The sequence below is a fragment of the Amphibalanus amphitrite genome, unplaced genomic scaffold (assembly GCF_019059575.1).
Source record: "Amphibalanus amphitrite isolate SeventyFive unplaced genomic scaffold, NRLGWU_Aamphi_draft 000039F_arrow, whole genome shotgun sequence".
NCBI lineage: Eukaryota > Metazoa > Arthropoda > Thecostraca > Balanomorpha > Balanidae > Amphibalanus > Amphibalanus amphitrite.
Genome location: NW_024881535.1, coordinates 141,205 through 163,686, shown reverse-complemented (window position 1 = coordinate 163,686; position 22,482 = coordinate 141,205). Strand labels below are relative to the sequence as shown.

The following is a 22,482-nucleotide window of genomic DNA, read 5'->3' as shown; positions in this document are numbered from 1 at the left end:
ATTCTCTCAGATTTGACCTAACGTCAACGGTTTTGCCTGCAGGGAGCAAAAACTGCAAAAATAGCCGATTTTTTCGGAAACAGTTTTTCTGCAATAACTTTTGACTCAAGCCTTGTACGATATCAGTCGATCCGTATCGTCGAGCTGAGCACATCTAAGGCGTTTTCATCGCTCTAGCATGCCTCTATCAAAAGTTATTTGCGAAAAACTGTTAGATACTATTCGTGACCTTAGATGACCTCAGGGCATAAACAGGGGTCACGGACACCATTTTCATGTTCAGTGTGTCTAAACCACTTGTAATTCAGTGTTTGGGAGTGTTTATAATGTCTTTCGTCCAAAAGAGGCGCATTTGAATTTTCTCCCATTGACTTATAATGGGGAGGTCGCAAAATTGACCTGACCTTAGGTCATCGATATCAAAATTCTGAGATAAACATTTTGTACATGCTATTGCTCTTAGCAATCGCTGAAAGTTTCAAAGCAATCGGTCACTCGGTGTAGCTATGACAGACATTGAAACTTTTTATGAGGTGAGGTCACTTCAAGTGACCTGGTGACCTGACCTTGAATGACCTTGGTCTGAAATTTTTACAACATGTGTAGAATTGATGTATGATAAGGTATACCAAAAACGGCGGCGCTCCGCGCCGCCGTTTTTGAGATATTCGCGAAAAACCACAGGGGGGGGGTGTTCAAACACCCCCCCCCCCCAGTAGGGCGCGGGTTAATTCGAATTCAGCTCCAGAAACTAGCCTAGAAACATGTACAGCTCGAAAAAGTGAACTGAGGTCACCAAAGGTCAAATCGACCTGATCTGACCTTCAGGTCACCTTGACATCCACTCAAATGCATGGGAGCACCATCAAATCTCATGTTTGACCGTTTGAAACCACGAGAAGCTTGCAAACGCGCGGCTAATGCGAGCCGACATACGCCGAATCGCGATTCCGGCCAAACATGGCCTCGAGAAATAGGTCACAGCCACAGGTCAAAGGTCACTTGGGTCAGGGTCATGAAATTTTCAAAGAAGGTGTTAAATTGATCAACTAGAGGGTACTGAAAGTTTCGTCGCGATCGGCCGCTTTTTGGGCGAGTTATTCGCGAAAAAACCATAGGGGTCCATCCTACCCCCCCCCCCCCCTACACATGCGAGGGTTAGATATACAAGTATAATATTGCTATGGTGTCCAAACTACATGAAAGTGCACATTTTGTTAATTTTTGTTTTATCAGTAAGCACTGGTTTTTATTTAGCTCATCTTCAACAGAACTGGCGCGCGTTTTTGACGTTCCACCATTTCTAGCAGAGGGTTTTGCAATCAATATTTGCAATGAAGACAGATATGCATACCTACGAGTACCTACCTACCTTCTCAAACGCTATGAACAAGAATAAAGCCGTGCGAAATTATGAGTTCTTACTTTCGAAGTTATCTTACGAACTTTAAGCTGATTTTTGTTAACACCTATAGGTACTATCTTACCCCTAATCCCGCCATACCCTCATCCGCAACGCCTAGTTCCATAATTCGCTGAGTTTTACCAAAGGCACACAGTCTCCAAAGCGTTAGACACGGAAGTAAGCAGCGTCGTTATGACTAGCCTATACTTGCTGAGGAGGGGGGGGGGTCTGATAGCGCCTCGTGCGTCTCGTGGGCAGAGGCCGAGAGTGGGCGGCTATCAACAGACCGGCTCTCTCTGTGGTTCTCGGTAACTACTCTCTCTCCCTCTCCCTCTGCGTCTCACAGAGCCCAGCGGCCTTGTTCACCATGACACAGCGATGCGGGTGTTGTTTTGCAGCGAAGTTGTAAATGCGTCACCGGCACTCACGTTATTTTATTGTAGCCAACTGGGTACTATATTGATTGTGCGTGATATTTTGATTTAAACAACAAATGGAAGTAGGTACTGACAAATAAACGTGTATCGCTGGCATTAGGCAAATATATTGACACTTATCCGACCATAAATCGCCTTTTGAGCCAACAGCGAGTGATCACAATAGCGAGCTCTGCACATGCTTACGTGCAGGAGACCCTGGGCACGGGCTGAATGGCTGCTGACTATCCCCCCTCCCCCTCCACGCACGTCGCACACACCTGTGTACCTATGTGCACTACCACGAAAGCTAAAATAACAATATTTGTTATATAATGTAAATAAATAACATTGATTTGTTTTTATTACGGAGCGAGCGAAGCGAGCGTAGTCTTCCCTTAGATTAACGGAAATTTCTGAGTATGAGCGGCCGGCTGTGGTCACGCTTTTGCGAGGCTTATATCTCAGCAACCACTTGACCGATTTACACGCGGTAATTTTTGTAGGGTAGCTTCATTCCTTCTACTAAGTATTGGACTATTCCTGATGCATGTGGGTGACCCCTTATGCACGTGCCACGTGCAAAACGAAGAGGTGTCCGTTTTGTAATTGTTGCAATATCTCGGTAACTACTTGGCCGATTGCGCTGAAAGTTGGCATGTAGGTAGGCACCCACTAGGCACTGCATATCCATGTGCCAGAGTTGGGGCGCTGCTGCACGTGCGCACGTGCAGGGGTCGTTTCCAGATCTCGAGAACGGCTAGACCAATTACGCTCAAATTTGGTACACAGTTAGGGACCGGTTAGTAGGGTGCCGTGCACAAGTCAGTTGGGACCCATTTTGCACGTGCGCAAGGGCAGGGTGCCGCTTCCAGATCTCGAGGACGGCTGGTCCGATTGTGCCCAAATTTGGCACGTCGCTAGAGACCGGTTAGTAGGGTGCCGTGCACAAGTCAGTTGGAGGTACCCCCTCGCAATTTCGCACGTGCAAGGCCCACCCTCTCGCTCGCTCCGTTAGTCGCCCCAAAAGGCGTTATACTGGTCTATATTCCAAGAAAGGAAAGGATCAGGATGCCGTCCACCAAACCCGTTCGCCAACAGACTTTTAAAATAACTCTGCAAATAGTGATCGCAGAACCACAATTTTTGTTTCATCTCGTTTGTTTGTCGCTACGGGCGTGTCAAAGGATACCTGTAAGTAATTTTTGTCTGGGAAAGGTCAGGTAATGGTGTCTGTTTATGTCAGCTCAAGGTCAGGTCAAACCCGTTCAGCTTACCAAATTGGTTAAAGGTCATTACTTACCTATCATTCGATTCGGTAGGTCTTTCTGAGTAGGTTGATTATTGGCTTTCATGCGCGATAACTCAACTTGCTTAGAAAGTTTGTTGACGAAAAATTCGTCTACAGGCGCCCATAGTGTCGTAATATACATACATAAGTACGAAAAGAGTTTGTCTTTCTAACTAGCACGGTATGTTGGTGCAAGAGGTCTCTGACTTGGCACTGAGGGCGTCACGAGGCTGCGATTTTTTATCAGAGAACGGTTATACGCTAGGCAGAGCACGGCATTATACCCGAGAACGACCATACATATGGTACGGCACGGCATTTCATCAGAGAACGGCCATATGGCAGAGCACGGCGTTATATCTTAGAACGGTATGATATCAGAGAACGACTATATAACAGTGCCCATATAACAGAGCATGGAATTATACCGGAAAGCTGTCGTATGGCAAAACATCGTATTAACCCTATTCCTGGCGGGGGGGGGCCTCAGGAGCCCCCCCCTGAGGTTTTTTGGTTATATCTCCCAAACGCGTTGAGCTAGGAAGCTCAAATTTTCTGACTTTTCCTAAAAGGCTTCTACGCAACATGTCTGAAAATTTTGAGTTGATCTGACCTCAGGTCAGGTCACCAGAGGCGGTTTGGTGACGCTACCTCAGAAAAGTTTGCAATCACGCCAGAGCTAGAGTTTTTGACCGATCAATTTCTTCTCTTCAGGGTTTAGTTAGGGTACCAGTATGTGCAATTTGTATATCTCGGAATTTTGATATCGGTGACCTAAGGTCAGGTCAATTTCGCGACCTCCCCATTATAAGTCAATGGGGGAAAAATCAACTCCCTGTTTTTACCACTAAAACGGGTCGGAATGGCCCCATATACCATACATGACTTCATATACGATCAACCTTCACTACCTTGAGGTCTGTTTTGCTGTTGGGCAGCTGTGAGGTCATGTGACGTCATCAAAGGTCACCAAAGGTTTTTGGCCAATAACTCCGTACAGGAACAAGATACAGACGCGTGGATGGTCTCATTGTGTTCAGCTCGTCAAGACGCATCGAATGATATACATGATGACCTCGAGGTCACGTGACCTGAGGTCAACCTTTGACCTTGACCTTTCGAGGTCAACATATATATCATTCGATGCGGATTGACGAGAGGATCACGATGATGCCCTTAGTTTGTTCATATCTTGACTAATTCGAAAGTTATTCGAGAAAAACTCTCTCCATATCTAGTGCCGCCATTTTGACTTTTTCGACCCCTGTGACGTCATCTTTGACCTGACCTGAAAATGACCTTAGTAAAAATTGTAGATCTTAGCCGTGCGTATCCGATGCCGTTTACCGCTTGTCGCTATCTTGCTTCGTTCTCGAGATCTCAGGGGGGGGGGCCGAATCGGCCCCCCCCCCCCGCCAGTTTCTTGTCCCGGCGGAGCCCGCCAGGAATAGGGTTAAATCAGAGAACGGACGTAAAAGTATGGCAGAGGAGGACATTATATCAGAGAACGTGCTTATAGTAGAGTACGGCCTTATAGGCACCAGAGATTGGACATATGGGAGAGCACGGGATGATCCTAGCGAACGTCCTTATGGTTGAGAACAGTTCCTATATTTATCACAGAATGTTTTTTTTTATAACGTAGCGACACATAATTAAAGTATAGAACGGCCATAGGTATATATATGTATATATATATATATATATATATATATATATATATATATATATATATATATATATATAATGTGACTTGTGGAATGCCGCAGTGATCTCCAGCTTGCGATTTTCTAGGCACTTGTTTCAAGTCGAGATCCCTTACCTAATACAATTCAGCACAATACAATACTCAATTAACACCTAATTACCTGACCTCATCACTGATCTTTCACTTAATACATATACCTACCTAACACACCTATCAACCCTCAACCGGGTGTTATTATCGAATACGCCGGCCCTCGCTCACATAGGTGAAGACTGCACATCACGGTGAAACGGCTGCTACTACTGACGCAAAACCATCGTCGCCTATTACGTTGCCGTTCTTCGAGTGCTTCCCTTATCGGCGGGTATAAGAGCGGCCGGCTGCCTGGAGGGGGCACGGTTCCACCATGGAGTCCCCCCGTGCGGCTGTGCTTCTCGTGCTGACTGCTGTGGCCGCTGCGGCGCCCACCGCCCAGACAGACCAGCCCAACATCGTCTTCATTCTTGCGGATGATTTGGGTAAGTACAGCGAGATACGAGACAGGTAGGAGAGAGGGGGGGAAAGAGAGAGAGAGAGAGAGAGAGAGAGAGAGAGAGAGAGAGAGAGAGAGAGAGAAAGAGAGAGAGAGGAAGAGATAACTATATTTGTTATCACTATTTCCAATGCACGTATTAACTGTCCGCGTATTTCTCAGGGATTAAAGGCTATTTTCCTGCTTTCTGCTTGAATGAAAAGGTCGTTTGATTGATTGCCCGTTTCGCTGTCACGTCGCTGACCTTATAAATAAGATGCTCACAAATGTGACGACCGATTCCCTCTCAGTCGCCGCTCACTAGGGTGGTCCACATTTACATGGTAAAAAATAAAGTTCGTCAGATTCATCGGGCCGGGTCGGAATTCTTGTCGATACTATAGCACAAGCTCCTGTGCAAAATTTCATTAAGATTGGATGATTTTATCCCGTCCCGCAAAGCGGTCAAAGTTTCCATTATATGTACCAGCCTTCAGTATAGGGCGAATACTTGTCTTTCAACATTGCCCAGTCGCGCCAGCGGCTATCTACCAAAGAGCTTGCATGCTCAACGCACCAACTCTCTCTAGCCTTCTCAATGATAGATCTAGTCTTCCTATCAGCCACAGGCAGGAACGATAATCCACAGTTCCTGTTGCAGTTCCTGTTCTCAGTGCCAGGAGCAAGGCCCTGTATGCCAGGAGGTGCGAATGCATTACGCTAGTTATGAATTTGCCTGCGTCTGGGATGGCCGCTGAAGCTGCAAAAGGCACACGCTCAATCACCGAAATGTGGCTTGTTTTGGCAGCCAGAAGCAAATCCTTGCTGGGTGAAACAGCCTCTTACGAAATGCATGACGCATCTTTTCACTTTTCACACCATCCGCCTTCCGGCCCGGGACTCCCGAGATCCCGTCCTTCAAGCGGTTTGTAAAGTGGTGGCAGCTCACGGACCGAGTGTCGTTCAAACCGCTCAATGACTTCATTGACTTCGCCGACAAGATGATCGTCACCTGACGCGCGTTGCTGATGAAGCAGCGGCCCCGTGATGACTACCGCAATGTGGTGTACTTCACCACCGCCGTGATGGACGGTGACTTGGAAGCGAGCATCCTGAAACCGGTTGCCCTACAACGCGCTCGTTGGATGGCAAAGTTGATCAACACGTAAGATCTCTTCAAGCCAAGAACACTCTTCTGTCAGCCTCAGCTTGCGCTCACCGAGCACGAGAAGAGTACAATGGTCCGGTTCACCACCTTCATCGTCACAAGGTAAGTAGCACCGTGGCTGTCTGCCCACTGATCGACCTCAGCATCGTGAACTGACATCGCCCTCCGCAAAGGCTCCTACCGCTTACCACAGAGATATCGGACGGTAACCGGGCAAGGTGATGGGCAAGGCCATCGGTCTCTCCTTCTTCAACGACGGGACGACGGTCGAGGAAAAGAGGCGATCGCCACCTCCATGCAGCAGCGGCTGAGAGAGAAGAACCCTGCCGCGCCAAAGTCGCCCTCGACGCAGTGGGGCAGCGCTCGCTGGCGTCGTTTGCATCTGTCGGTCGGTACATCCCTCGGGGCCAGCCACGATTTCCTCAAAGTCGACTCCGCCGAGTGGTCAGACAATGACGACTTGACAACTGCTCATCGGCGACCGGCACATATACGGGTGGTGAACGACTTTGCGAGAGCTGGGTATTGCACTGTTGCCCTCACCAGTGGGAAATTTTTAGCGCCATCGCGCACGGCAAGGAATAGTGAAAGCACTTCCTTCAGGTCGAGGAGCACCACTGCACCGGGCGTTGCATCCGAGAGGGATATTATTGGTGCTATTGGTCTCAAGATAGGGGCCCAGGCGACCTGTAGTTCGGATGCGGTGAATACCCTCACCCTCGCCACAATTCGAGTGGGGGTTGCGCTGGGTGGGAGGAGGGATGCACTCGGCCCGACCTGTGGGGAGGGTAAGGGTATTCACCGCATTAAAACTACAGGTCGCCTGGGCCCTTATATTGAGACCAATAGTACATGATGGCATGCACGGTGGATTTTGTTCTTTTATCTATACCAGATATGCTATTTTCACGGATGCCCATTCCACTCTGATGTGTTTCTCTCCTTTGCTGTTCTTTTTTAATGACTGCCAGTGCGTATTGAGCGAAAAATGTGGACTGAGTGCGAAAATTCGTATTATCGCTCATCCCGTTATTACGGAGCGAGCGAAGCGAGCGGAGTCTTACGTAGAATAACGGAAATTTCTGAGTATGAGCGGCCGGCCGGCCGGCCGGCCGTGGTCACGCTTTTGCGAGGCTTATATCTCAGCAACCACTTGACCGATTTACATGCGGTAATTTTTGTGGGGTAGCTTCATTCCTTCTACCAAGTATTGGACTATTCCCGATGCATGTGGGTGACCCCTTATGCACGTGCCACGTGCAAAACGAAGAGGTGTCACTTTTGTAATTGTTGCAATATCTCGGTAACTACTTGGCCGATTGCGCTGAAAGTTGGCATGTAGGTAGGCACCCACTAGGCACTGCATATCCATGTGCCAGAGTTGGGGTGCTGCTGCACGTGCGCACGTGCAGGGGTCGTTTCCAGATCTCGAGAACGGCTGGACCGATGGCGCTCAAATTTGGTACATGGTTAGGGACCGGTTAGTAGGGTGCCGTGCAAAAGTCAGTTGGGACCCATTTTGCACGTGCGCATGTGCAGGGTGCCGCTTCCAGATCTCGAGAACGGCTGGGCCGATTGTGCTCAAATTTGGCACATCGCTAGAGACCGGTTAGTAGGGTGCCGTGCACAAGTCAGCTGGAGGTACCCCCTCGAAATTTCGCACGTGCAAGGCTCACCCTCTCGCTCGCTCCGTTAGTCGCCCCAAAAGGCGCTATACTGGTTGATAACATAGGGAAAACTTTGGTCGCTTTGCGGGACGGGATAAAATTATCCGATCGGAATAAAATTTTGCACACAACCTTGTATCATGGCATCGACAAGAATTCCGACCCGGCCCGAAAGATCCTAGAAACTTTTGCAAAATGGACCACCCTACCGCTCACTCTTCCCTGGCTCCCGGCAGGTTTCAACGACATCTCGTGGCACAACCCGGACATCCTGACGCCCAACCTGGCCAAGTTGGCCGGAGAGGGCGTCCTTCTGGAGCAGAGCTATGTGATGCCCCTGTGCACGCCGTCCCGTACCGCCCTGCTCACCGGACGATACCCGTACAGGATGGGTACCCAGGTCAGTGGCTGGGTCACTGGGTCAGGTCACCACTCGGGTCAGTTAGTGGGCTTAGGTCACCGCTCAGGTCAGACAAAGGGGTGAGGTCACCATCCAGGTCATTCAATGTGATCAAAAAGGAGACCCCTGGTCAGTCAGTAGGTCAGGTTACTACCCAAGTCAGTCAAAGGGCTGAGGTCACTACCAGGTCAGTTAGTAGGCTCAGATCAACCACCCAGGTCATCCAGTAGGCTCACCACCCAGGTCAGTCAACGGGCACGGCTACTCAGATCAATCGCGTGCCTATGTCTCAGTCTTCATCTTCACCTGAATAAGACCGGCACTGGGAGCCAGGGTCGCCGGTCCTTTACAGTGTATGTCTAGGTCATGTGCTGTGTTTGTGACCTGACGTCGTGTTGCAGCGCGGCGCCATTCTGCCCCGGCAGCCAATCGGTCTCAGTGTGAACTTCACTCTACTGCTGCCCGAACTGCTCCGCTCTGTCGGCTACAGCACACACATCGTCGGCAAGTGGCACCTGGGCTTCTGTGCGCCCGAGTTTCTCCCCCAAAACCGCGGCTTCGACACCTTCTACGGCTTGTGGAATGGCCAGGAAGACCACTTCACACACGACCTGAACAACAGCCTCGACCTGAGACTGAACATGGAGCCGGACTGGAACCAGAGTGGCATCTACTCCACGGAGCTGTTCGCCTCGCGCGCCGAACGCATCATCACCGAACACGACAAGTCCAAGCCGCTGTTCCTGTATCTGCCGTTCACGGCTACCCACCAGCCCGTCCAGGCTCCGGAGGAGCTCGAAGAGCTCTACCCCAACATCCCCAACGACCTTCGTCGCACATTCAGCGGCATGGTGACCGCGCTCGACATCGCGGTCGCGCGGGTCGTCGAGTCGCTCAAGGCGTCCGGCCTCTACGAGAACTCTGTGATCGCGTTCGTCAGCGACAACGGTGGCATGTTGACGGCGGCTGGTAACAGCTGGCCTCTGCGCGGCGCCAAGGGAACGCTCTGGGAGGGCGGCACCCGCACGCCGGCGTTTGTTCTGTCCCCCCTGCTGCAGAAGACGGGCTACGTCAGCAACGAGATGATCCACATGACCGACTGGGCGCCCACCTTCCTCCGGCTGGCCGGTGTCGACACCTCGGACCTCGGCCTGGACGGTGTGGACCAGTGGGAGACGCTGTCGACCGGGTCCCCGAGCGCGCGCGACGAGTTCGTCTACAACATGGACACGTTCCCGGTGGGCTTCAGCGCCGCGCTGCGCCAGGGCGACATGAAGCTGGTCTGGGGATGGCCCGGCCAGAACAGCGACTGGTACCCGGTGCCGGACTCCAACAACGTGACCCTCCCGGACCTGTTTGATCCGGAGTACGTCCAGGACGTCAGGGAGCTGGACATGTCCGACCACCTCACCGACCAGCACGGCGAGCCCACTCTCCCGGCACACCTCTTCAACATCACTGCCGACCCCGAGGAGCGCCAGGACCTGGCCGAGCAGCTGCCGGACGTGCTGCAGAGGATGCAGGACAGGGTGAGGGAGCTCCTGGTGGACGTGGTGCCCGGATACTATCCCCCGCAGGTGGACGATGGATACCCGTCGGACGGACTCTGGCAGACAGGGTGGTGCGAGGCTTACTGAGTCGGTCGGTTAGTCGCTCCAGGGGCTAGCTGAGTCATTCGTTGTTGTTGTGTACTTATTGACCTGTTATGTATTATACTTTGAGGTGTAGCGCAAGGTATGGTTGAAAGAGCTTCGACTAAGTGATAGCTGATAAAACTTAGAACCGATTTATGTTAAAAAAAATTCTATGTAAACGTGTGATTCCCGGTCTATGTAATTTAGACCCGTGAGGTCGAGCGATTTTATGGTAAATATGAGTCATCTTCAAAGACACTGCGCTGTTATTATGAATTATGTGGATAGTAACACATTTTGCCAAGCATGGTTTTCGCTTTTCATAAGCCGAAAGCTTTGGTCTTGGTGCGCTGAAACCAGCGATCGACGTCTTTTTTATCTGTAATAGTCTTTCCAGTGCTCTTTTCAGCACTCGTAGGAAGTTGTTCGTTAAGCTGCTTGTCGCTTGGTTTCTCCGGTCGCACCAAGTGGTTTTAACCCTCGCCGGACCTATTGGTTTTCTACCTACGCCCCGGCCGAGGGGGGGGGGGGGGCGGGTACGACCCCCCTCGCCGTTTCGCCCCTGGTGGAGCTAGCGCGTCGCGGAAAAAACGAGCGTGTGCGCCGTTACGAGACGCAGAGATTGGTACCCGATTTTAAGGTCTTAGGTCAACCGGTGACCTCTGAGGTCAGGTCAAGTGCCCAAAGGTACGGTTCAGTTTTTGGTGAATAACTTCGCGGAAAATGGCCGCAGAGCCGCGATTTTGGCAGCATCGTGTTCGCCTCGCTCAGGCGCGTCGAATGATATACTTTTTGTTCGGGTCAGGTCAACTTGGGGTGTTGACCTCAGGTCAAGGTCAGGTCAGCACCCTAAGGTCACGAAGTTGGTCGAAAGGGGTCATGTCGCATATCATTCGATTCGGCAGGTCTTCCTGAGTCCATTGGTGGCTTTCCCGGCTCGCTAGCTCAATTTGATCAAGAGTTATTGACGAAAAACTAATATGACCTTGATGACGTCATAAATGACGTCACGAAAGGTCAACATTGCAAAAGTGACGCATCTAACCTTGCAAGGAGTGCATCAAATCACGATTCTGTGTGCTTGAGATAGTCGGAGATCGTTCCCGGCGCCAGAATAGCAGTTTGGATTTTTCCCCATTGACTTATAATGGTGAGGTCACGAAAATGACCTGACCTCATATGACCTTTAGGAAAAATCCGAGATATACAAGTTGTGAGACTCATAATGGATACTAGATCCTGCAAGTTTCATTTCCCTGTGACATCTCCTCTGGCAGTGAGGGCGTTGCGAAGTTGCGACATCTGAAGACCGTGCAGAGGTTCACTTATGACGTCATAGGTCAGTGACCTGACCTGACCCAAAAATGCGGTTGGTGTCAAAAGATGCGGCTTGGATCAAAGGTCAGGTATGCCAAGTTTCAGCTCTCTACCGCCGGCGTGTTCGGAGCTATCGCGAAAAAACCCTATGGGGGGGGGGCGGCACCCGCCCCCCCCCCTCGGCCGGCGAGGGTTAATTAAGAAGTTGATCCCTCTGGTTTTGACTTACCTATTGTTCTGAAAATTATTGCTGCGATTAGAGTAAAAAAAAAATATAGTTGACGGTTTACTCTAAAATGTTTTGGGTTGTTATGTGGAGATCAAATAATGTTAACAAGGAAAAACACGAAATAAGGGACACGGCCACAGAATGTGATATCACAGTCGCAGATTTCTGAAGTCACTGTGAAAGAATATTTCACAAAATAATCTATGTTAGCAATTTGATCCTCAGGAGACCTTGACACATGGTCAGACGTGACGGCTATAATGCTAAAAAACGGTAACGATTCTGATGCTTTTTTTTTTTTGCTTAAGCCGCGATGTCGGATCGAACTCATCGTCAGTCATCGAAATACGAATTCACCTACCCAAGTTAAAGATAAAACAAAATAGGGGCCACTTGTCCATTTCCGACCTTTGGTAACCTAATTTTGCGCTAAAATACAGAATTACAGTATTTACTTACGAGGTATCTTAGCCGCTTTTTTTGCATACGTGACCCAGGAGTAGGGGTGGGCGCAAAATGACCTTTGCAGTCGACGCGCCCTAAAGCCCCAATAAACAAACAACAACAGGAGCTGAGTTGGAGTGAGTCTCCAACCATCTCCAACCCTCGGCCACTTGATTATTCAGGTATCATTCAGTACGCACACTGCGTAGCACGACTGACACACGCAGTTTCAGCAGAACACGATCCGTCCAGCTGCTTTGCATTCTGTCCGCGCAAGTTTCTATCCGCGCCAACCAGTCTTTCCATTTTAAGTGACAGCGAGGACGAAACGAGGAGATACTGTGGCTAGATAGGGTTCGCGAGCTGAATACAAACCTGCGTAACGTGCCTTTCGGATCAGTTCAGACCAGTACCTACTGGAATGATGGCCTGTGTTTTAGAAGGTCAGAACGTTCATTTTTGGAGGCTGCTCTCCGCTGAAGAACGCACTACGCAGACGGTGACGGCATTGTGTGTAGCCGTTACTCGGTGTTCGCTAGATGTGATTGGACTTTATTTCCGGCTTCAGCATTCACATATTGTCGCAGCTGATGGACGAACGAAGAAAATTACATGCAAATATATCTTCGATTTAGGATTCTACTTACGGCACATTGGTGAGTGATCCTCGTAAGATGTCAAAAAGCACCCTCGATAACCTTATGCAGCGGACAAGTGACACCATTGTCTTTCCCGGTCAATCACCGATTGATTATTTGAGATCAGGCATAGGTAAAAAAAAAAACGACCAGTGAACAAGCCAGATCTCACATACTTAGGCATCGCATCAATTTTATTCAAATATTTAAAAAGTTATCAAATATTTTTGACGGATGTCATAGTATGTAGGCATAGATGTCATTTTTTACATTTGTAGACAGCTTTACTTAACACTTTGTCTATGCCATTGAAAAATACTCAATTTGCAGATGCTTGAAATGGTCTATATGGCCTATATGGCTGAGCTGATAGGAATTCGTAAAGTAGGAACACATTTTCTGATTTAAGTAAATATCGTTAATCAAATGGATAGAAACAAACTTGAACTAAAACTACATCACGCTTTTCATGCGTGCTTCGAATGATAGGCAATTATTTCGCCGTTACTTTCGTTAACTTTATAGTTCTGTTTTAGCTTTACATTGGTCGAGAATTCGATAGTCCCTTTCTGATTGTTAAACTTCTCATTGATTCACGATTGATGAATGTTACATAGAAAGGAGTCATTTTCAGCAACAAATATTTGAAAGCTCCCGTAAATAAAAGTACCCGGTGTTTCATTTATTCGTCGCGGAGAAAAAAAAAAGCTTCTCATTACCTTCATTTGCACTGCGCGGATCAAAACGCCATTATAGCAGCGTTCACCTACAGCATGTAACTACCGAAAGGAGCCCGCAAAGCACATCCCACCTGTCAAACCGGTGTTGGGCGCCCCCTGCTGGAAGGCCGTTCTTCATAATATGTGGACCCGGCGCCTGAGCTCGGCACTGGAGGATTGGCGGCCGCCCCCTGTGGGTCGATTTGGAGGGGCTGCTCAGGTGCCACTCGTCTGTACTGGAGACTCTGAGGCCGCAGGGGAACTCAAGAGGAAAGCGGTAACATGGTACGTGCATGTGCCGTGAAATATTGGGTGGTTGTAGCCGCGAAAGGGAGGGCTGTGGACATTTGCCAGTTTTGTTTCATTTGCAACGATGCAGTTTTGTGACAAGGTGTAAAATTAAAAATTGATCAGCGGAAATTCAAAGTTTTGCGCTTTTACTTTAAGCCAGTAATTTAAAGGATTTACGGGAGTGGATAACTCCTAGACAAAAGTGAATACCTACCTAAGGGAGAAAGAAATATTTCAAAAAGTTTAGACGTGTGACAAATGTAAATAAATGTACATAATACGTGCATACTTGCATATTAACTTGCATCATAGCTAGTAAGAGGAGCTTTTAGATCGATTTGAGAATACAAGGAGACTCGATGGTTTACAAAATCCTGATCTTCTGATACGTTCCGGATCACGTGCAACTGAACAGACGATAATATGATTGTTTACTTACAGGCTGCCAGTTTATATGTGAGCTGGGCGCTGATTGGCTGCTGGGCGCTACTGATGACGCCATCGGAGGCAGCCGAATGGATCGACCTCAGCTACACGTTTGACAGGACTACTCAGTACTGGCCCGGATTTTTGCCGTTTAATCTGAGTGTCGTCTTCAAGGGACAAAAGGACACATTTTGGTACGTGCAATAAATTACTTATCATTGTAAAACTCACCATTGCGTAGAGAATACGAATAGGGATGGGCCTTGTTGCCCATAATAATTCATACAAAACATCTACTTTGTTGCAATATACTTTATTCACCTTCTTACCCTAACCAGGCTGGAAACGCACAATTTCGAGGCCTCGGAACACGGCGGAACCCATATGGATGCCCCGTCCCACTTCTGGAAAGGAGGCTGGACTCTGGACCAAATTCCTGCCGATCGGTTTGTCGCTCACGGTATGACAGCGATTGGCGAGACGGATGCTGCAGATTGTTGTTAATTTTAGTTCAGTAAATGTTCTAGATTTGATGGCAGGTCTTTAGCACCTGGTCTTCTTGCACGCATAATTTCGGTCATGGAAGCATTTCATATCACCATTCTACGGGCTAGTCACCACAATTATGTTTGTCACTAAGCCTTATTTCTAGATCTAAAAGCTCTTTGCCTACGTATAACAATTACGCAAAAAAGTTGCTTAGAGCAAAATCCTTTTTCTACCGACATTGTCTTTTCCAGCGGCTCTGATCGACATCGAAGCCCGCAGTCAAAAGGACCCCGACTCAATTCTGACTCCGGACGACCTGGATGAATGGAAGAGCCAATACGGGAGCTTCAAACACCCGACCATTCTGCTGGTGCGAACTGGAAACGCCAAGTACTGGACGGACAGGGCGCGGTACTTCGGCTACGAGAACGACACAGTCGTGGATACTGAGTCAAACGAGATTCAAACTCCGACTTTCCACTTTCCAGGTAAAGAAATCATATAAATATTGGCACAACCGTTCCGTGCTTCTATCCTCAGGATACTGAAATCCTTCTCCTCCACGCCGCAACCCCCCTCCGGGCTGGACAGGCAACTTTATCTCATGCGGGCTGCTCCCTTGGAGCGGCACCGCTGCTCCCGAGGGAGCGCACCTCGTAGCCGGGTGCAGTGAGTGCCTTGGGGCTGGGTGGCCTGTCCTCTGGACGGGCTCAGCCCCGGCGACTCACTAGGGTGCCTGCCCAGACCAATGTCTCCCCCTATATCCTATCATCCTCCCGGCTCTGAAACATGGTCTCATTGGACCGAAAGGGTCTAACCCAACAAAACAAACAAACAAATAAATATTGGCAAACGATTTCAGAAAACAAAACGAGTAGCTGTGAGCCGAGGAATATGCCCTCGCGTTTTTTTTTATTGAGGTTTCTTTCTGATACATTGTCCTGGACTTTTGTACTGAAGATTCATCGGTCATTCGCTCATTGATCATCACCCATTACCATGAGTTCATTATCACTCATTGTACACAGCCACTCCACATTATGTGTATTGTTAACTGTATGCCAAGCAGTTACGCCTCACATTCCTCCCCATCCCCACTGTTTCCTTACTCCCCCTTTTAACTCCGCGTTCTCAGGAATCGGCGCCGAGGCTGCCCGGCTGCTGGCCGATGACCCGGCCGTTGTCGGTGTCGGCATCGACACCCCGTCCATCGACCCGGGCAACTCCAAGACGTTCCCGACGCACGTGACACTATTCTCCGCCAACAAGTTTGGTCTGGAGCACGTGGGAGACATGAGTCGAGTGCCCGCCACCGGGGCCACGTGAGTTATCATGAGACATGGCAGGAGGAGTAAAATATGGTGTGGCGCAGTCTTTTGACATAAAATTTGTCAAACGAACCAAGCGAACCAATAAATAATATGGTTCGCTTGATGTAGGTACATACATACGTCAATATACATTTTACCAGATTCTCAGAGTCGCACTCTTGAAACTTCACTTGACTTGAAATTAGTGGCTATTGACTAAGTTTGAATTCAAGGCGAATGTACCTAGTGACCCACGAGTCGCGTAGCAATAGACCAATGCAGCTATCAGAGCGGACATCCTTGCTGTTGCAGGATCCTGGCGCTTCCGATGAAGATCGGCGGCGGCAGCGGCGGCCCGTGCCGCGTGCTGGTCCGCCTGCCCTGATCGGCGATCACTGTGGCCATCAGTGATCATATGATCAAATGATCACCATGACCTGTCTATGACTACACGTAAATACTACAGTACAGATCGTTATGTGTGAATGATATGAAAAAAAGATATGAGCGCTTCGACCCAATGATTGTGCTTGTTATGTAGTCAGTCTTTATACCAATAGCTCAATGTCATCTATACGTATACTAGTGGCCAAAAGTTTTTGATAGATATTCTTGAATGGCCACGGATCACTGATGTGCAACAATGGAGACACATGATTCCGTGATGGGTAATAACAAAAAGAAAAAATCGTGGAAAACTGTGCATCAAAACGAGAGAATGTTGTGCTCGCCTGTTTTGCCAACCAATAAATAATATGTTGTTGCAACAATTTCATATGATTTTTCCCTTGTGTTTCCAATAGTCAGCTGTCGGTTCTCGGAATACATATGAGCCTTTTTAGGTTATTCTGCTGGGATCTAACATTTTAACCCTCGCCGGCCGCGGTAGGGGGGGGGGACGGGTGCCGCCCTTCCCATCGTTTTTTTTTTTCGCGATAGCTCCAAACACGCCCGTGATAGAGAGCTAAAACTTAGCATACCTGACCTTTGATTAAAGCCGGATCTTTTGACACCAACCGCATTATCGGGTCAGTTCAGGTCACTGACCTTTAACGTCATAAGTGAACCACTGCACGGTCTTCAGATGTCGCAACTTCGCAACGCCCTCGCTGCCAGAGGAGCATTCACAGGGAAACGAAATTTGCACGACCAAGTATGCATTAGGCGTCTCACAATTTGTGTGTCTCGGATTTTTCCAAAAGGTCATATGAGGTCAGGTCATTTTCGTGACCTCACCTATAAGTCAATGGGGAAAAATAAAAACTGCAATTTTGCCGCCGGGAACGATTTCAAACTATCTAAACTACACAGAATCGTTATTTCATGCAATCCTTGCAAGTTTCGATGCTTCACTTTTGCATTGTTGACCTTGCATGACGTCATTTATGACGTCACTAGGGTCATAAGCGTGTTTCGTCAATGACTCCTGATGAAATTGAGCTAGCGAATCGGGAAAGCCTCCAATGGACTTGAGAAGACCTGCCGAATGGAATGATATGCAACTTTCTTTCGACCAAGTTCGTGATCTGGAGGCTCTGACCTGACAGTGACCCGAGGTCAACACCTAAAGTTGACCTCACCCAAAGCAAAGGTATACCATTCGACGCGCCTGAGCAAGGCGAACACGATGGTGCCTAAATCGCGGCTCTGAGGCCGTTTTTTTTGCGAAGTCATTCGCCAAAAACCGAACCCGTACTTTGGGCCACTTGACTTGACCTCAGAGGTCACCGGTTGACCTGAGACCTTACAATCGGGTATCAATCTCTGCGTCTCGTAACGGCACACACGCTCGTTTTTTTCCGCGACGCGCTAGCTCCACCAGGGGCCAAACGGCGAGGGGGGTCGTACCCGCCGCATCCCCCGCCCCCCCCCCCCCCCTCGGCCGGCGCGTAGGTAGAAAACCAATAGGCCCGGCGAGGGTTATTAAATAAGTTGCCGGCAGTCCCTACATCCATGATGCATGTGTCCATTAGGTAATGAATTATCCGCAGTATCAACAAATAGTAAGATACCAGATAGAGAACATTTGCTTTGTAAAATACGATGCCCCAGTTTTCAGCCAAACACTTTTCACAAGTGTCAGCCGCAAAGCCGTGTTGACCTTTGGTGACCCAGAGCTAACAAATGCTCAACCCAAATCAATATGGATATCGAACATTTTTGACAACATGCCTTCTTACGACAAAATGCATCGGAAGGAAAATAGCATGTGCTTCCAATAGCTCCCACAGCCATTTGTATGTCTTTCACTGCAAGTCAACAACACTGTTTGCACAATATGCGACATGTGCACTTCAGGTGGCGCCGTTACTAACAACAAAGAACCAGGCAAGCCATAAGACTAGCGTTCTAGGTCACAGAGGCAGCCATACAAACGGCGCTTCTAGCTCCCGAAACAGCCAGATAATTCTAGACGTGGAAGTCATTTAGGACTACAGTGCGGTAGCACGAAGAAGCCACAGCGATGTCCGTCATCAAATCAATCAGAGTTTGGACATCTCCTGTTTCCTCTATTGCCCCGCAGCAGAATGGTAAGGCTTCGGCTGGTTGGATTTGTTCTTAGACCTTACCTCAAACTGGAATTTAGACGGGAGCTATTCATAGCTAGCCATTGCAGTTAGTCGAAAAAGTTCAGAGTCTATTTAGCAGTCAAACAGCGTCAAACCTAAGTCGTCAGGTCACAGCATATTCATTGTATTATTCCTGAATACAGTTATTACTTATCCGCACTTGCTTGAGTCCGCACTTGCCTATCAGCTGTCACGTACAACTGTCTCTGCGTAGTGAGAAACGCTCATTTAGAAAAAGTGTTCCAGCTGTTAACAATAGGCATCCTGATGTTTTGAAATGGGATTGCGACAATCGCAATGAAATTTATAAGTGCACACTTGAGGCGCACCTGACGGCTCTGAGAAGTTGTGTCTCTAGGGCGTATGAGCACACCGATGTAAATGCGCTAGACGTATACATCACTAATGCCATTCATGCCGCCGCTCGTGAGTCGGGCTGTGCGAAACCTATGCGCTCTCCTAAGAGCTGGTGGACTCCTTGGGTCTCCGGTGCTCGCGAGAGAGCTCGCTTCTGGTTTAGAATTTGGACTGATTGTGGACGACCTGTTAACTGCGCTGTTTATACGTGCTATTGTAGTGCCCGTCGAGCGTACCGACGCGCCCGTAAAATTGCGGCCCGGGGTAGGATAGACGAGGAAGCACGCCTCATTCACTATCTACGGCAGGGGCGAAATGTTAATGCATTCTGGCGTCGTGTCAATGCTGTGAGAAGAGGTGGGCAGCCTGGACAAAGTCATCTCACTGCTGATGATTTTGCTGACCACTTTGGATCGATCAGCCAGGATGATGGTTCGCAGTTGAGCCCTGCCCAACAGCTCATATGTGATGCTGTTGCTGCTCGTCTCTCGAGTGGCTGTGATTCCTCCGAGACCCGTGTCATTACTCCTGATGATGTATGTGGGCTGATTCAGCAGTTAGAGCGTGGTACAGCCCCTGGGGTAGACCACGTCACAGTGGAGCATCTATTATATGGTAGATCCCAAACCCTGCTCATTGCAATCGCTCATCTCCTCACAGCGTGTTACTCCACTTTATCTGTCCCTGATGCCTTTTCTGTCAGCGTTGTGAAACCAATTGTAAAGAAATCGGGTATGAACCGTGACTGCTTGGACAACTATAGACCGATATCTCTCACCACTACAATGTCGAAATTGTTAGAATGCCTGCTACTGGCTGAGTTAACCGAATCATTCTCGCCCAGTGATTTGCAATTTGGCTTTATAGAGAACCGTGGCACTACTGAAGCGTCAATGCTTGTTACTGAAACCGTGCAGTGGCATCGTCAGAGAGACTCTCCAGTGTTTGCAGCAAATTTAGACGCTAGGAAATGTTTTGATAAGATATGGCACGATGGTCTACTCTTTCGCCTAAAGGATTTTCTGAGCCCCCGGTCCTGGCATCTGATTGCGATGTGGTATAGACGTCTAAAAAGTTTTGTAACTTATGCTGGGCGTAGATCGATGTGCTTCCTTATCAAACGAGGGACAAGACAGGGAGCCATTTTATCACCGGTGTTTGCAAATGTGTATTTTAAGCCACTTATTAGCACACTTGATGTCAGCTTATGTGGAGCATTTATGTTTGGCTACCATGTTCCCGCCGTTTGCTACGCAGATGACCTCATGTTGCTCTCCACCAATGCGGGAGACCTAGGTAAACTCTTGAAACTAGTCAGCGAATTTGCAGGTTTTTGGAGGTTGGAATTTGTTCATGTGGATCCTGCGAAGACGAAAAGTCACTGTATCGTATTTGGTGCCGAACTTTTGTCTGTGCTACCTGTATGGCACTTATCTGGACAACAGCTTGCTGTACGTACAGTGACAGAACATCTCGGTGTTGTGTTGTCGGCGGACCTTGACGGCTCACATCATGTACGGCACCGCGCCAGTCGAGCTCGTGGAGCTTTCTATGGACTGACTCCTACCGGTATGCTCAGTGAATGTCTCTCACCTGCTGACAAAGTTTTCCTGTGGAAAACTGTGGTTGTCCCTGCCCTTATGTTTGGATGTCATACGGTTCCTCTCCGCTCAACTGATGTTGATACCCTGGACAGCGTCCAGTCTCGCTGCATCAAAGCTGCCCTTGGTCTGTCAAAATACGCACATCATTCTGCTCTGCTTATTGCTCTAAAAATTCCCAGGATACAAGAAATCCTCAGACGCGCGGTGGTTTTCGCGTTGTTGGGAATATTCCGAGATGATCATAGACTTAGTTGACCCTAGCTTTATAAGTAGCCCGACTGAAGGTGACGGTTTGGTCGACTCGATTCGCTTCGTGCTAAATTCTAGTCAGACAGTTATGTCCCGTCGCCTGCTGAGGCTTTTGTGCGCCTAACCTGCTTTGTGCATTCTGCTACGATGTTGTATCTTTGCGTCGTGATGAGTGTTTATCTTTTGTTATATTGTGTCGTATGTTTTACTGTATGTTTTATCTTGTCTCGAAAAGACGCATAATAAATTGATTGATTGATTGATTATGTTGAATGATGAAAGATAGCGCTGCTTGGAGGCTCGTGATTGAAAATATAAATGTGATTAATTATTAAAAAGCTAAGTCTCATGCTAAAGTATATTTACAAAATGGCCAAAATAATTAGACAGCAGTTTCGTGCATAGCGCATCATCAGGTCTCTGGAGTCATCAGGAGACCTGATGATGCGCTATGCGCAAAACTGTTGTCTAATTTTCTTGGCCATTTTGCAAATATATTCTAGCACGAAGCTTAGGTTTCTAATCACATTTATACCCATTCCTGAATATAATCCGTTTGGACAAGGAGATTCAGGCTTGTAATTACTGACTCACTCGCCCTGTTCGCGATGTCCGGCCAATGTCGGAAACTATCGTAAATGTTATTCTACCGCCAGGCGAAGAACCACGGCCGGTTCAGGGCGGGGGACGATCACTGCTGCTCCTTCTGCGGCCAGTCCTGGTCTGTTCCTCCCTCTGCGGCTCGCTCCCAATATCTGTGAGCGACTACCGCTGGCGACTTGTATCCTTCTCAACTATCAGGAACGTCCTGCTGGATGTCCTCGTACTCAGCCTGCTGCTGGTGCAGTTCACCGTCCAGCCGCCGCAGTTCAGCAGCATCACCTCTGCCATGAGCGTCTACTACATCTTCCTCTCGCTGGTGGTGTTGGTGCGCTGGATGGGCACCGTTATCTGGGCCTGGCTCAGCGTCAAGAGACTCAGCGCGATGTTCGCCGCCTGCCTCGATTACGAGAGAGCGTTTGGGGTAGAGCCGCTGCTGCACACAGCCAGGTACGTACGCCTCTTTGTCGCCTATCAGGTGCTGTCGTTTGTGTATACCATCACCGTGAATGCGGCGGCACAAGCGGAGAACTCCACCGCCTGGTGGCTCGTTGTGATCAGCACCATCACCTCCCTGGCAGCTTACGGCGGTTTCGTCTTCTGGATCATTCTCTTCGCGTGCCTGTGCCGCGGGCTGACCGAGATGTTCAGCCGTGTCACTGAACGCCTACAAGAGGCCGTCGAGCGCCAAGACGTTCAGCAGATGCGGAAACTCGTGCATCAACACAGCAGGATCTCCGATCTTGCTGGCGACATTTGTCACACGTTTGGAGGCTTCGTCGCCGTCAGTATGTATCTTCTGATCGTCGAAGTGTCGCTGTCAGTCTACTTTGGCGTGCGTCCCGGAAAGCAGCTCGGCGAGGCCGGCTCCCTGACGCTGCGGGTCATGATGAGGATGCTGACGCCGTCGTCGCTGATCCTGCTGAAGGTGATGACGAATACCGGCGAGGCCTGTCGGAGGGAGTCTCGTCGTGCTGCGGAGATTCTGCAGGACCAGCTGAAGTGTCGGCTGGCTAAGGAGTTGCCCAGCCAGGGAAAG

General features: G+C 48.9%; 2 protein-coding genes across 2 annotated transcripts; both read left to right on the top strand.

Moving 5' to 3' along the window:
• The first annotated feature begins 5,086 nt into the window (after window positions 1–5,086).
• LOC122373848 (arylsulfatase B-like) lies at window positions 5,087–10,510 on the top strand. Its single transcript, XM_043352231.1, has 3 exons — window positions 5,087–5,338; window positions 8,403–8,566; window positions 8,968–10,510. Exons 1-3 carry the CDS (start codon window positions 5,227–5,229, stop codon window positions 10,201–10,203), a joined length of 1,512 nt encoding a protein of 503 aa, XP_043208166.1. The 5' UTR covers window positions 5,087–5,226; the 3' UTR covers window positions 10,204–10,510.
• A 3,079-nt stretch (window positions 10,511–13,589) lies between these two features.
• On the top strand, window positions 13,590–16,847 carry LOC122373840 (kynurenine formamidase-like). The gene is made up of 6 exons (XM_043352218.1): window positions 13,590–13,832; window positions 14,280–14,458; window positions 14,603–14,724; window positions 15,005–15,241; window positions 15,889–16,075; window positions 16,376–16,847. Exons 1-6 carry the CDS (start codon window positions 13,830–13,832, stop codon window positions 16,446–16,448), a joined length of 801 nt encoding a protein of 266 aa, XP_043208153.1. The 5' UTR covers window positions 13,590–13,829; the 3' UTR covers window positions 16,449–16,847.
• The last annotated feature ends 5,635 nt before the right edge of the window (window positions 16,848–22,482 follow it).

Excerpts from the sequence above, each read along its gene's own strand:
- LOC122373848 (XM_043352231.1), top strand. The coding sequence starts at position 5,227 with ATGGAGTCCCCCCGTGCGGCTGTGCTTCTCGTGCTGACTGCTGTGGCC. Across the intron at positions 5,339-8,402 it reads CATTCTTGCGGATGATTTGG|GTTTCAACGACATCTCGTGG; the intron begins GTAAGTACAGCG and ends GGCTCCCGGCAG. Across the intron at positions 8,567-8,967 it reads CGTACAGGATGGGTACCCAG|CGCGGCGCCATTCTGCCCCG; the intron begins GTCAGTGGCTGG and ends GTCGTGTTGCAG.
- LOC122373840 (XM_043352218.1), top strand. Across the intron at positions 14,725-15,004 it reads CGATCGGTTTGTCGCTCACG|CGGCTCTGATCGACATCGAA; the intron begins GTATGACAGCGA and ends TGTCTTTTCCAG. Across the intron at positions 15,242-15,888 it reads TCCGACTTTCCACTTTCCAG|GAATCGGCGCCGAGGCTGCC; the intron begins GTAAAGAAATCA and ends CCGCGTTCTCAG.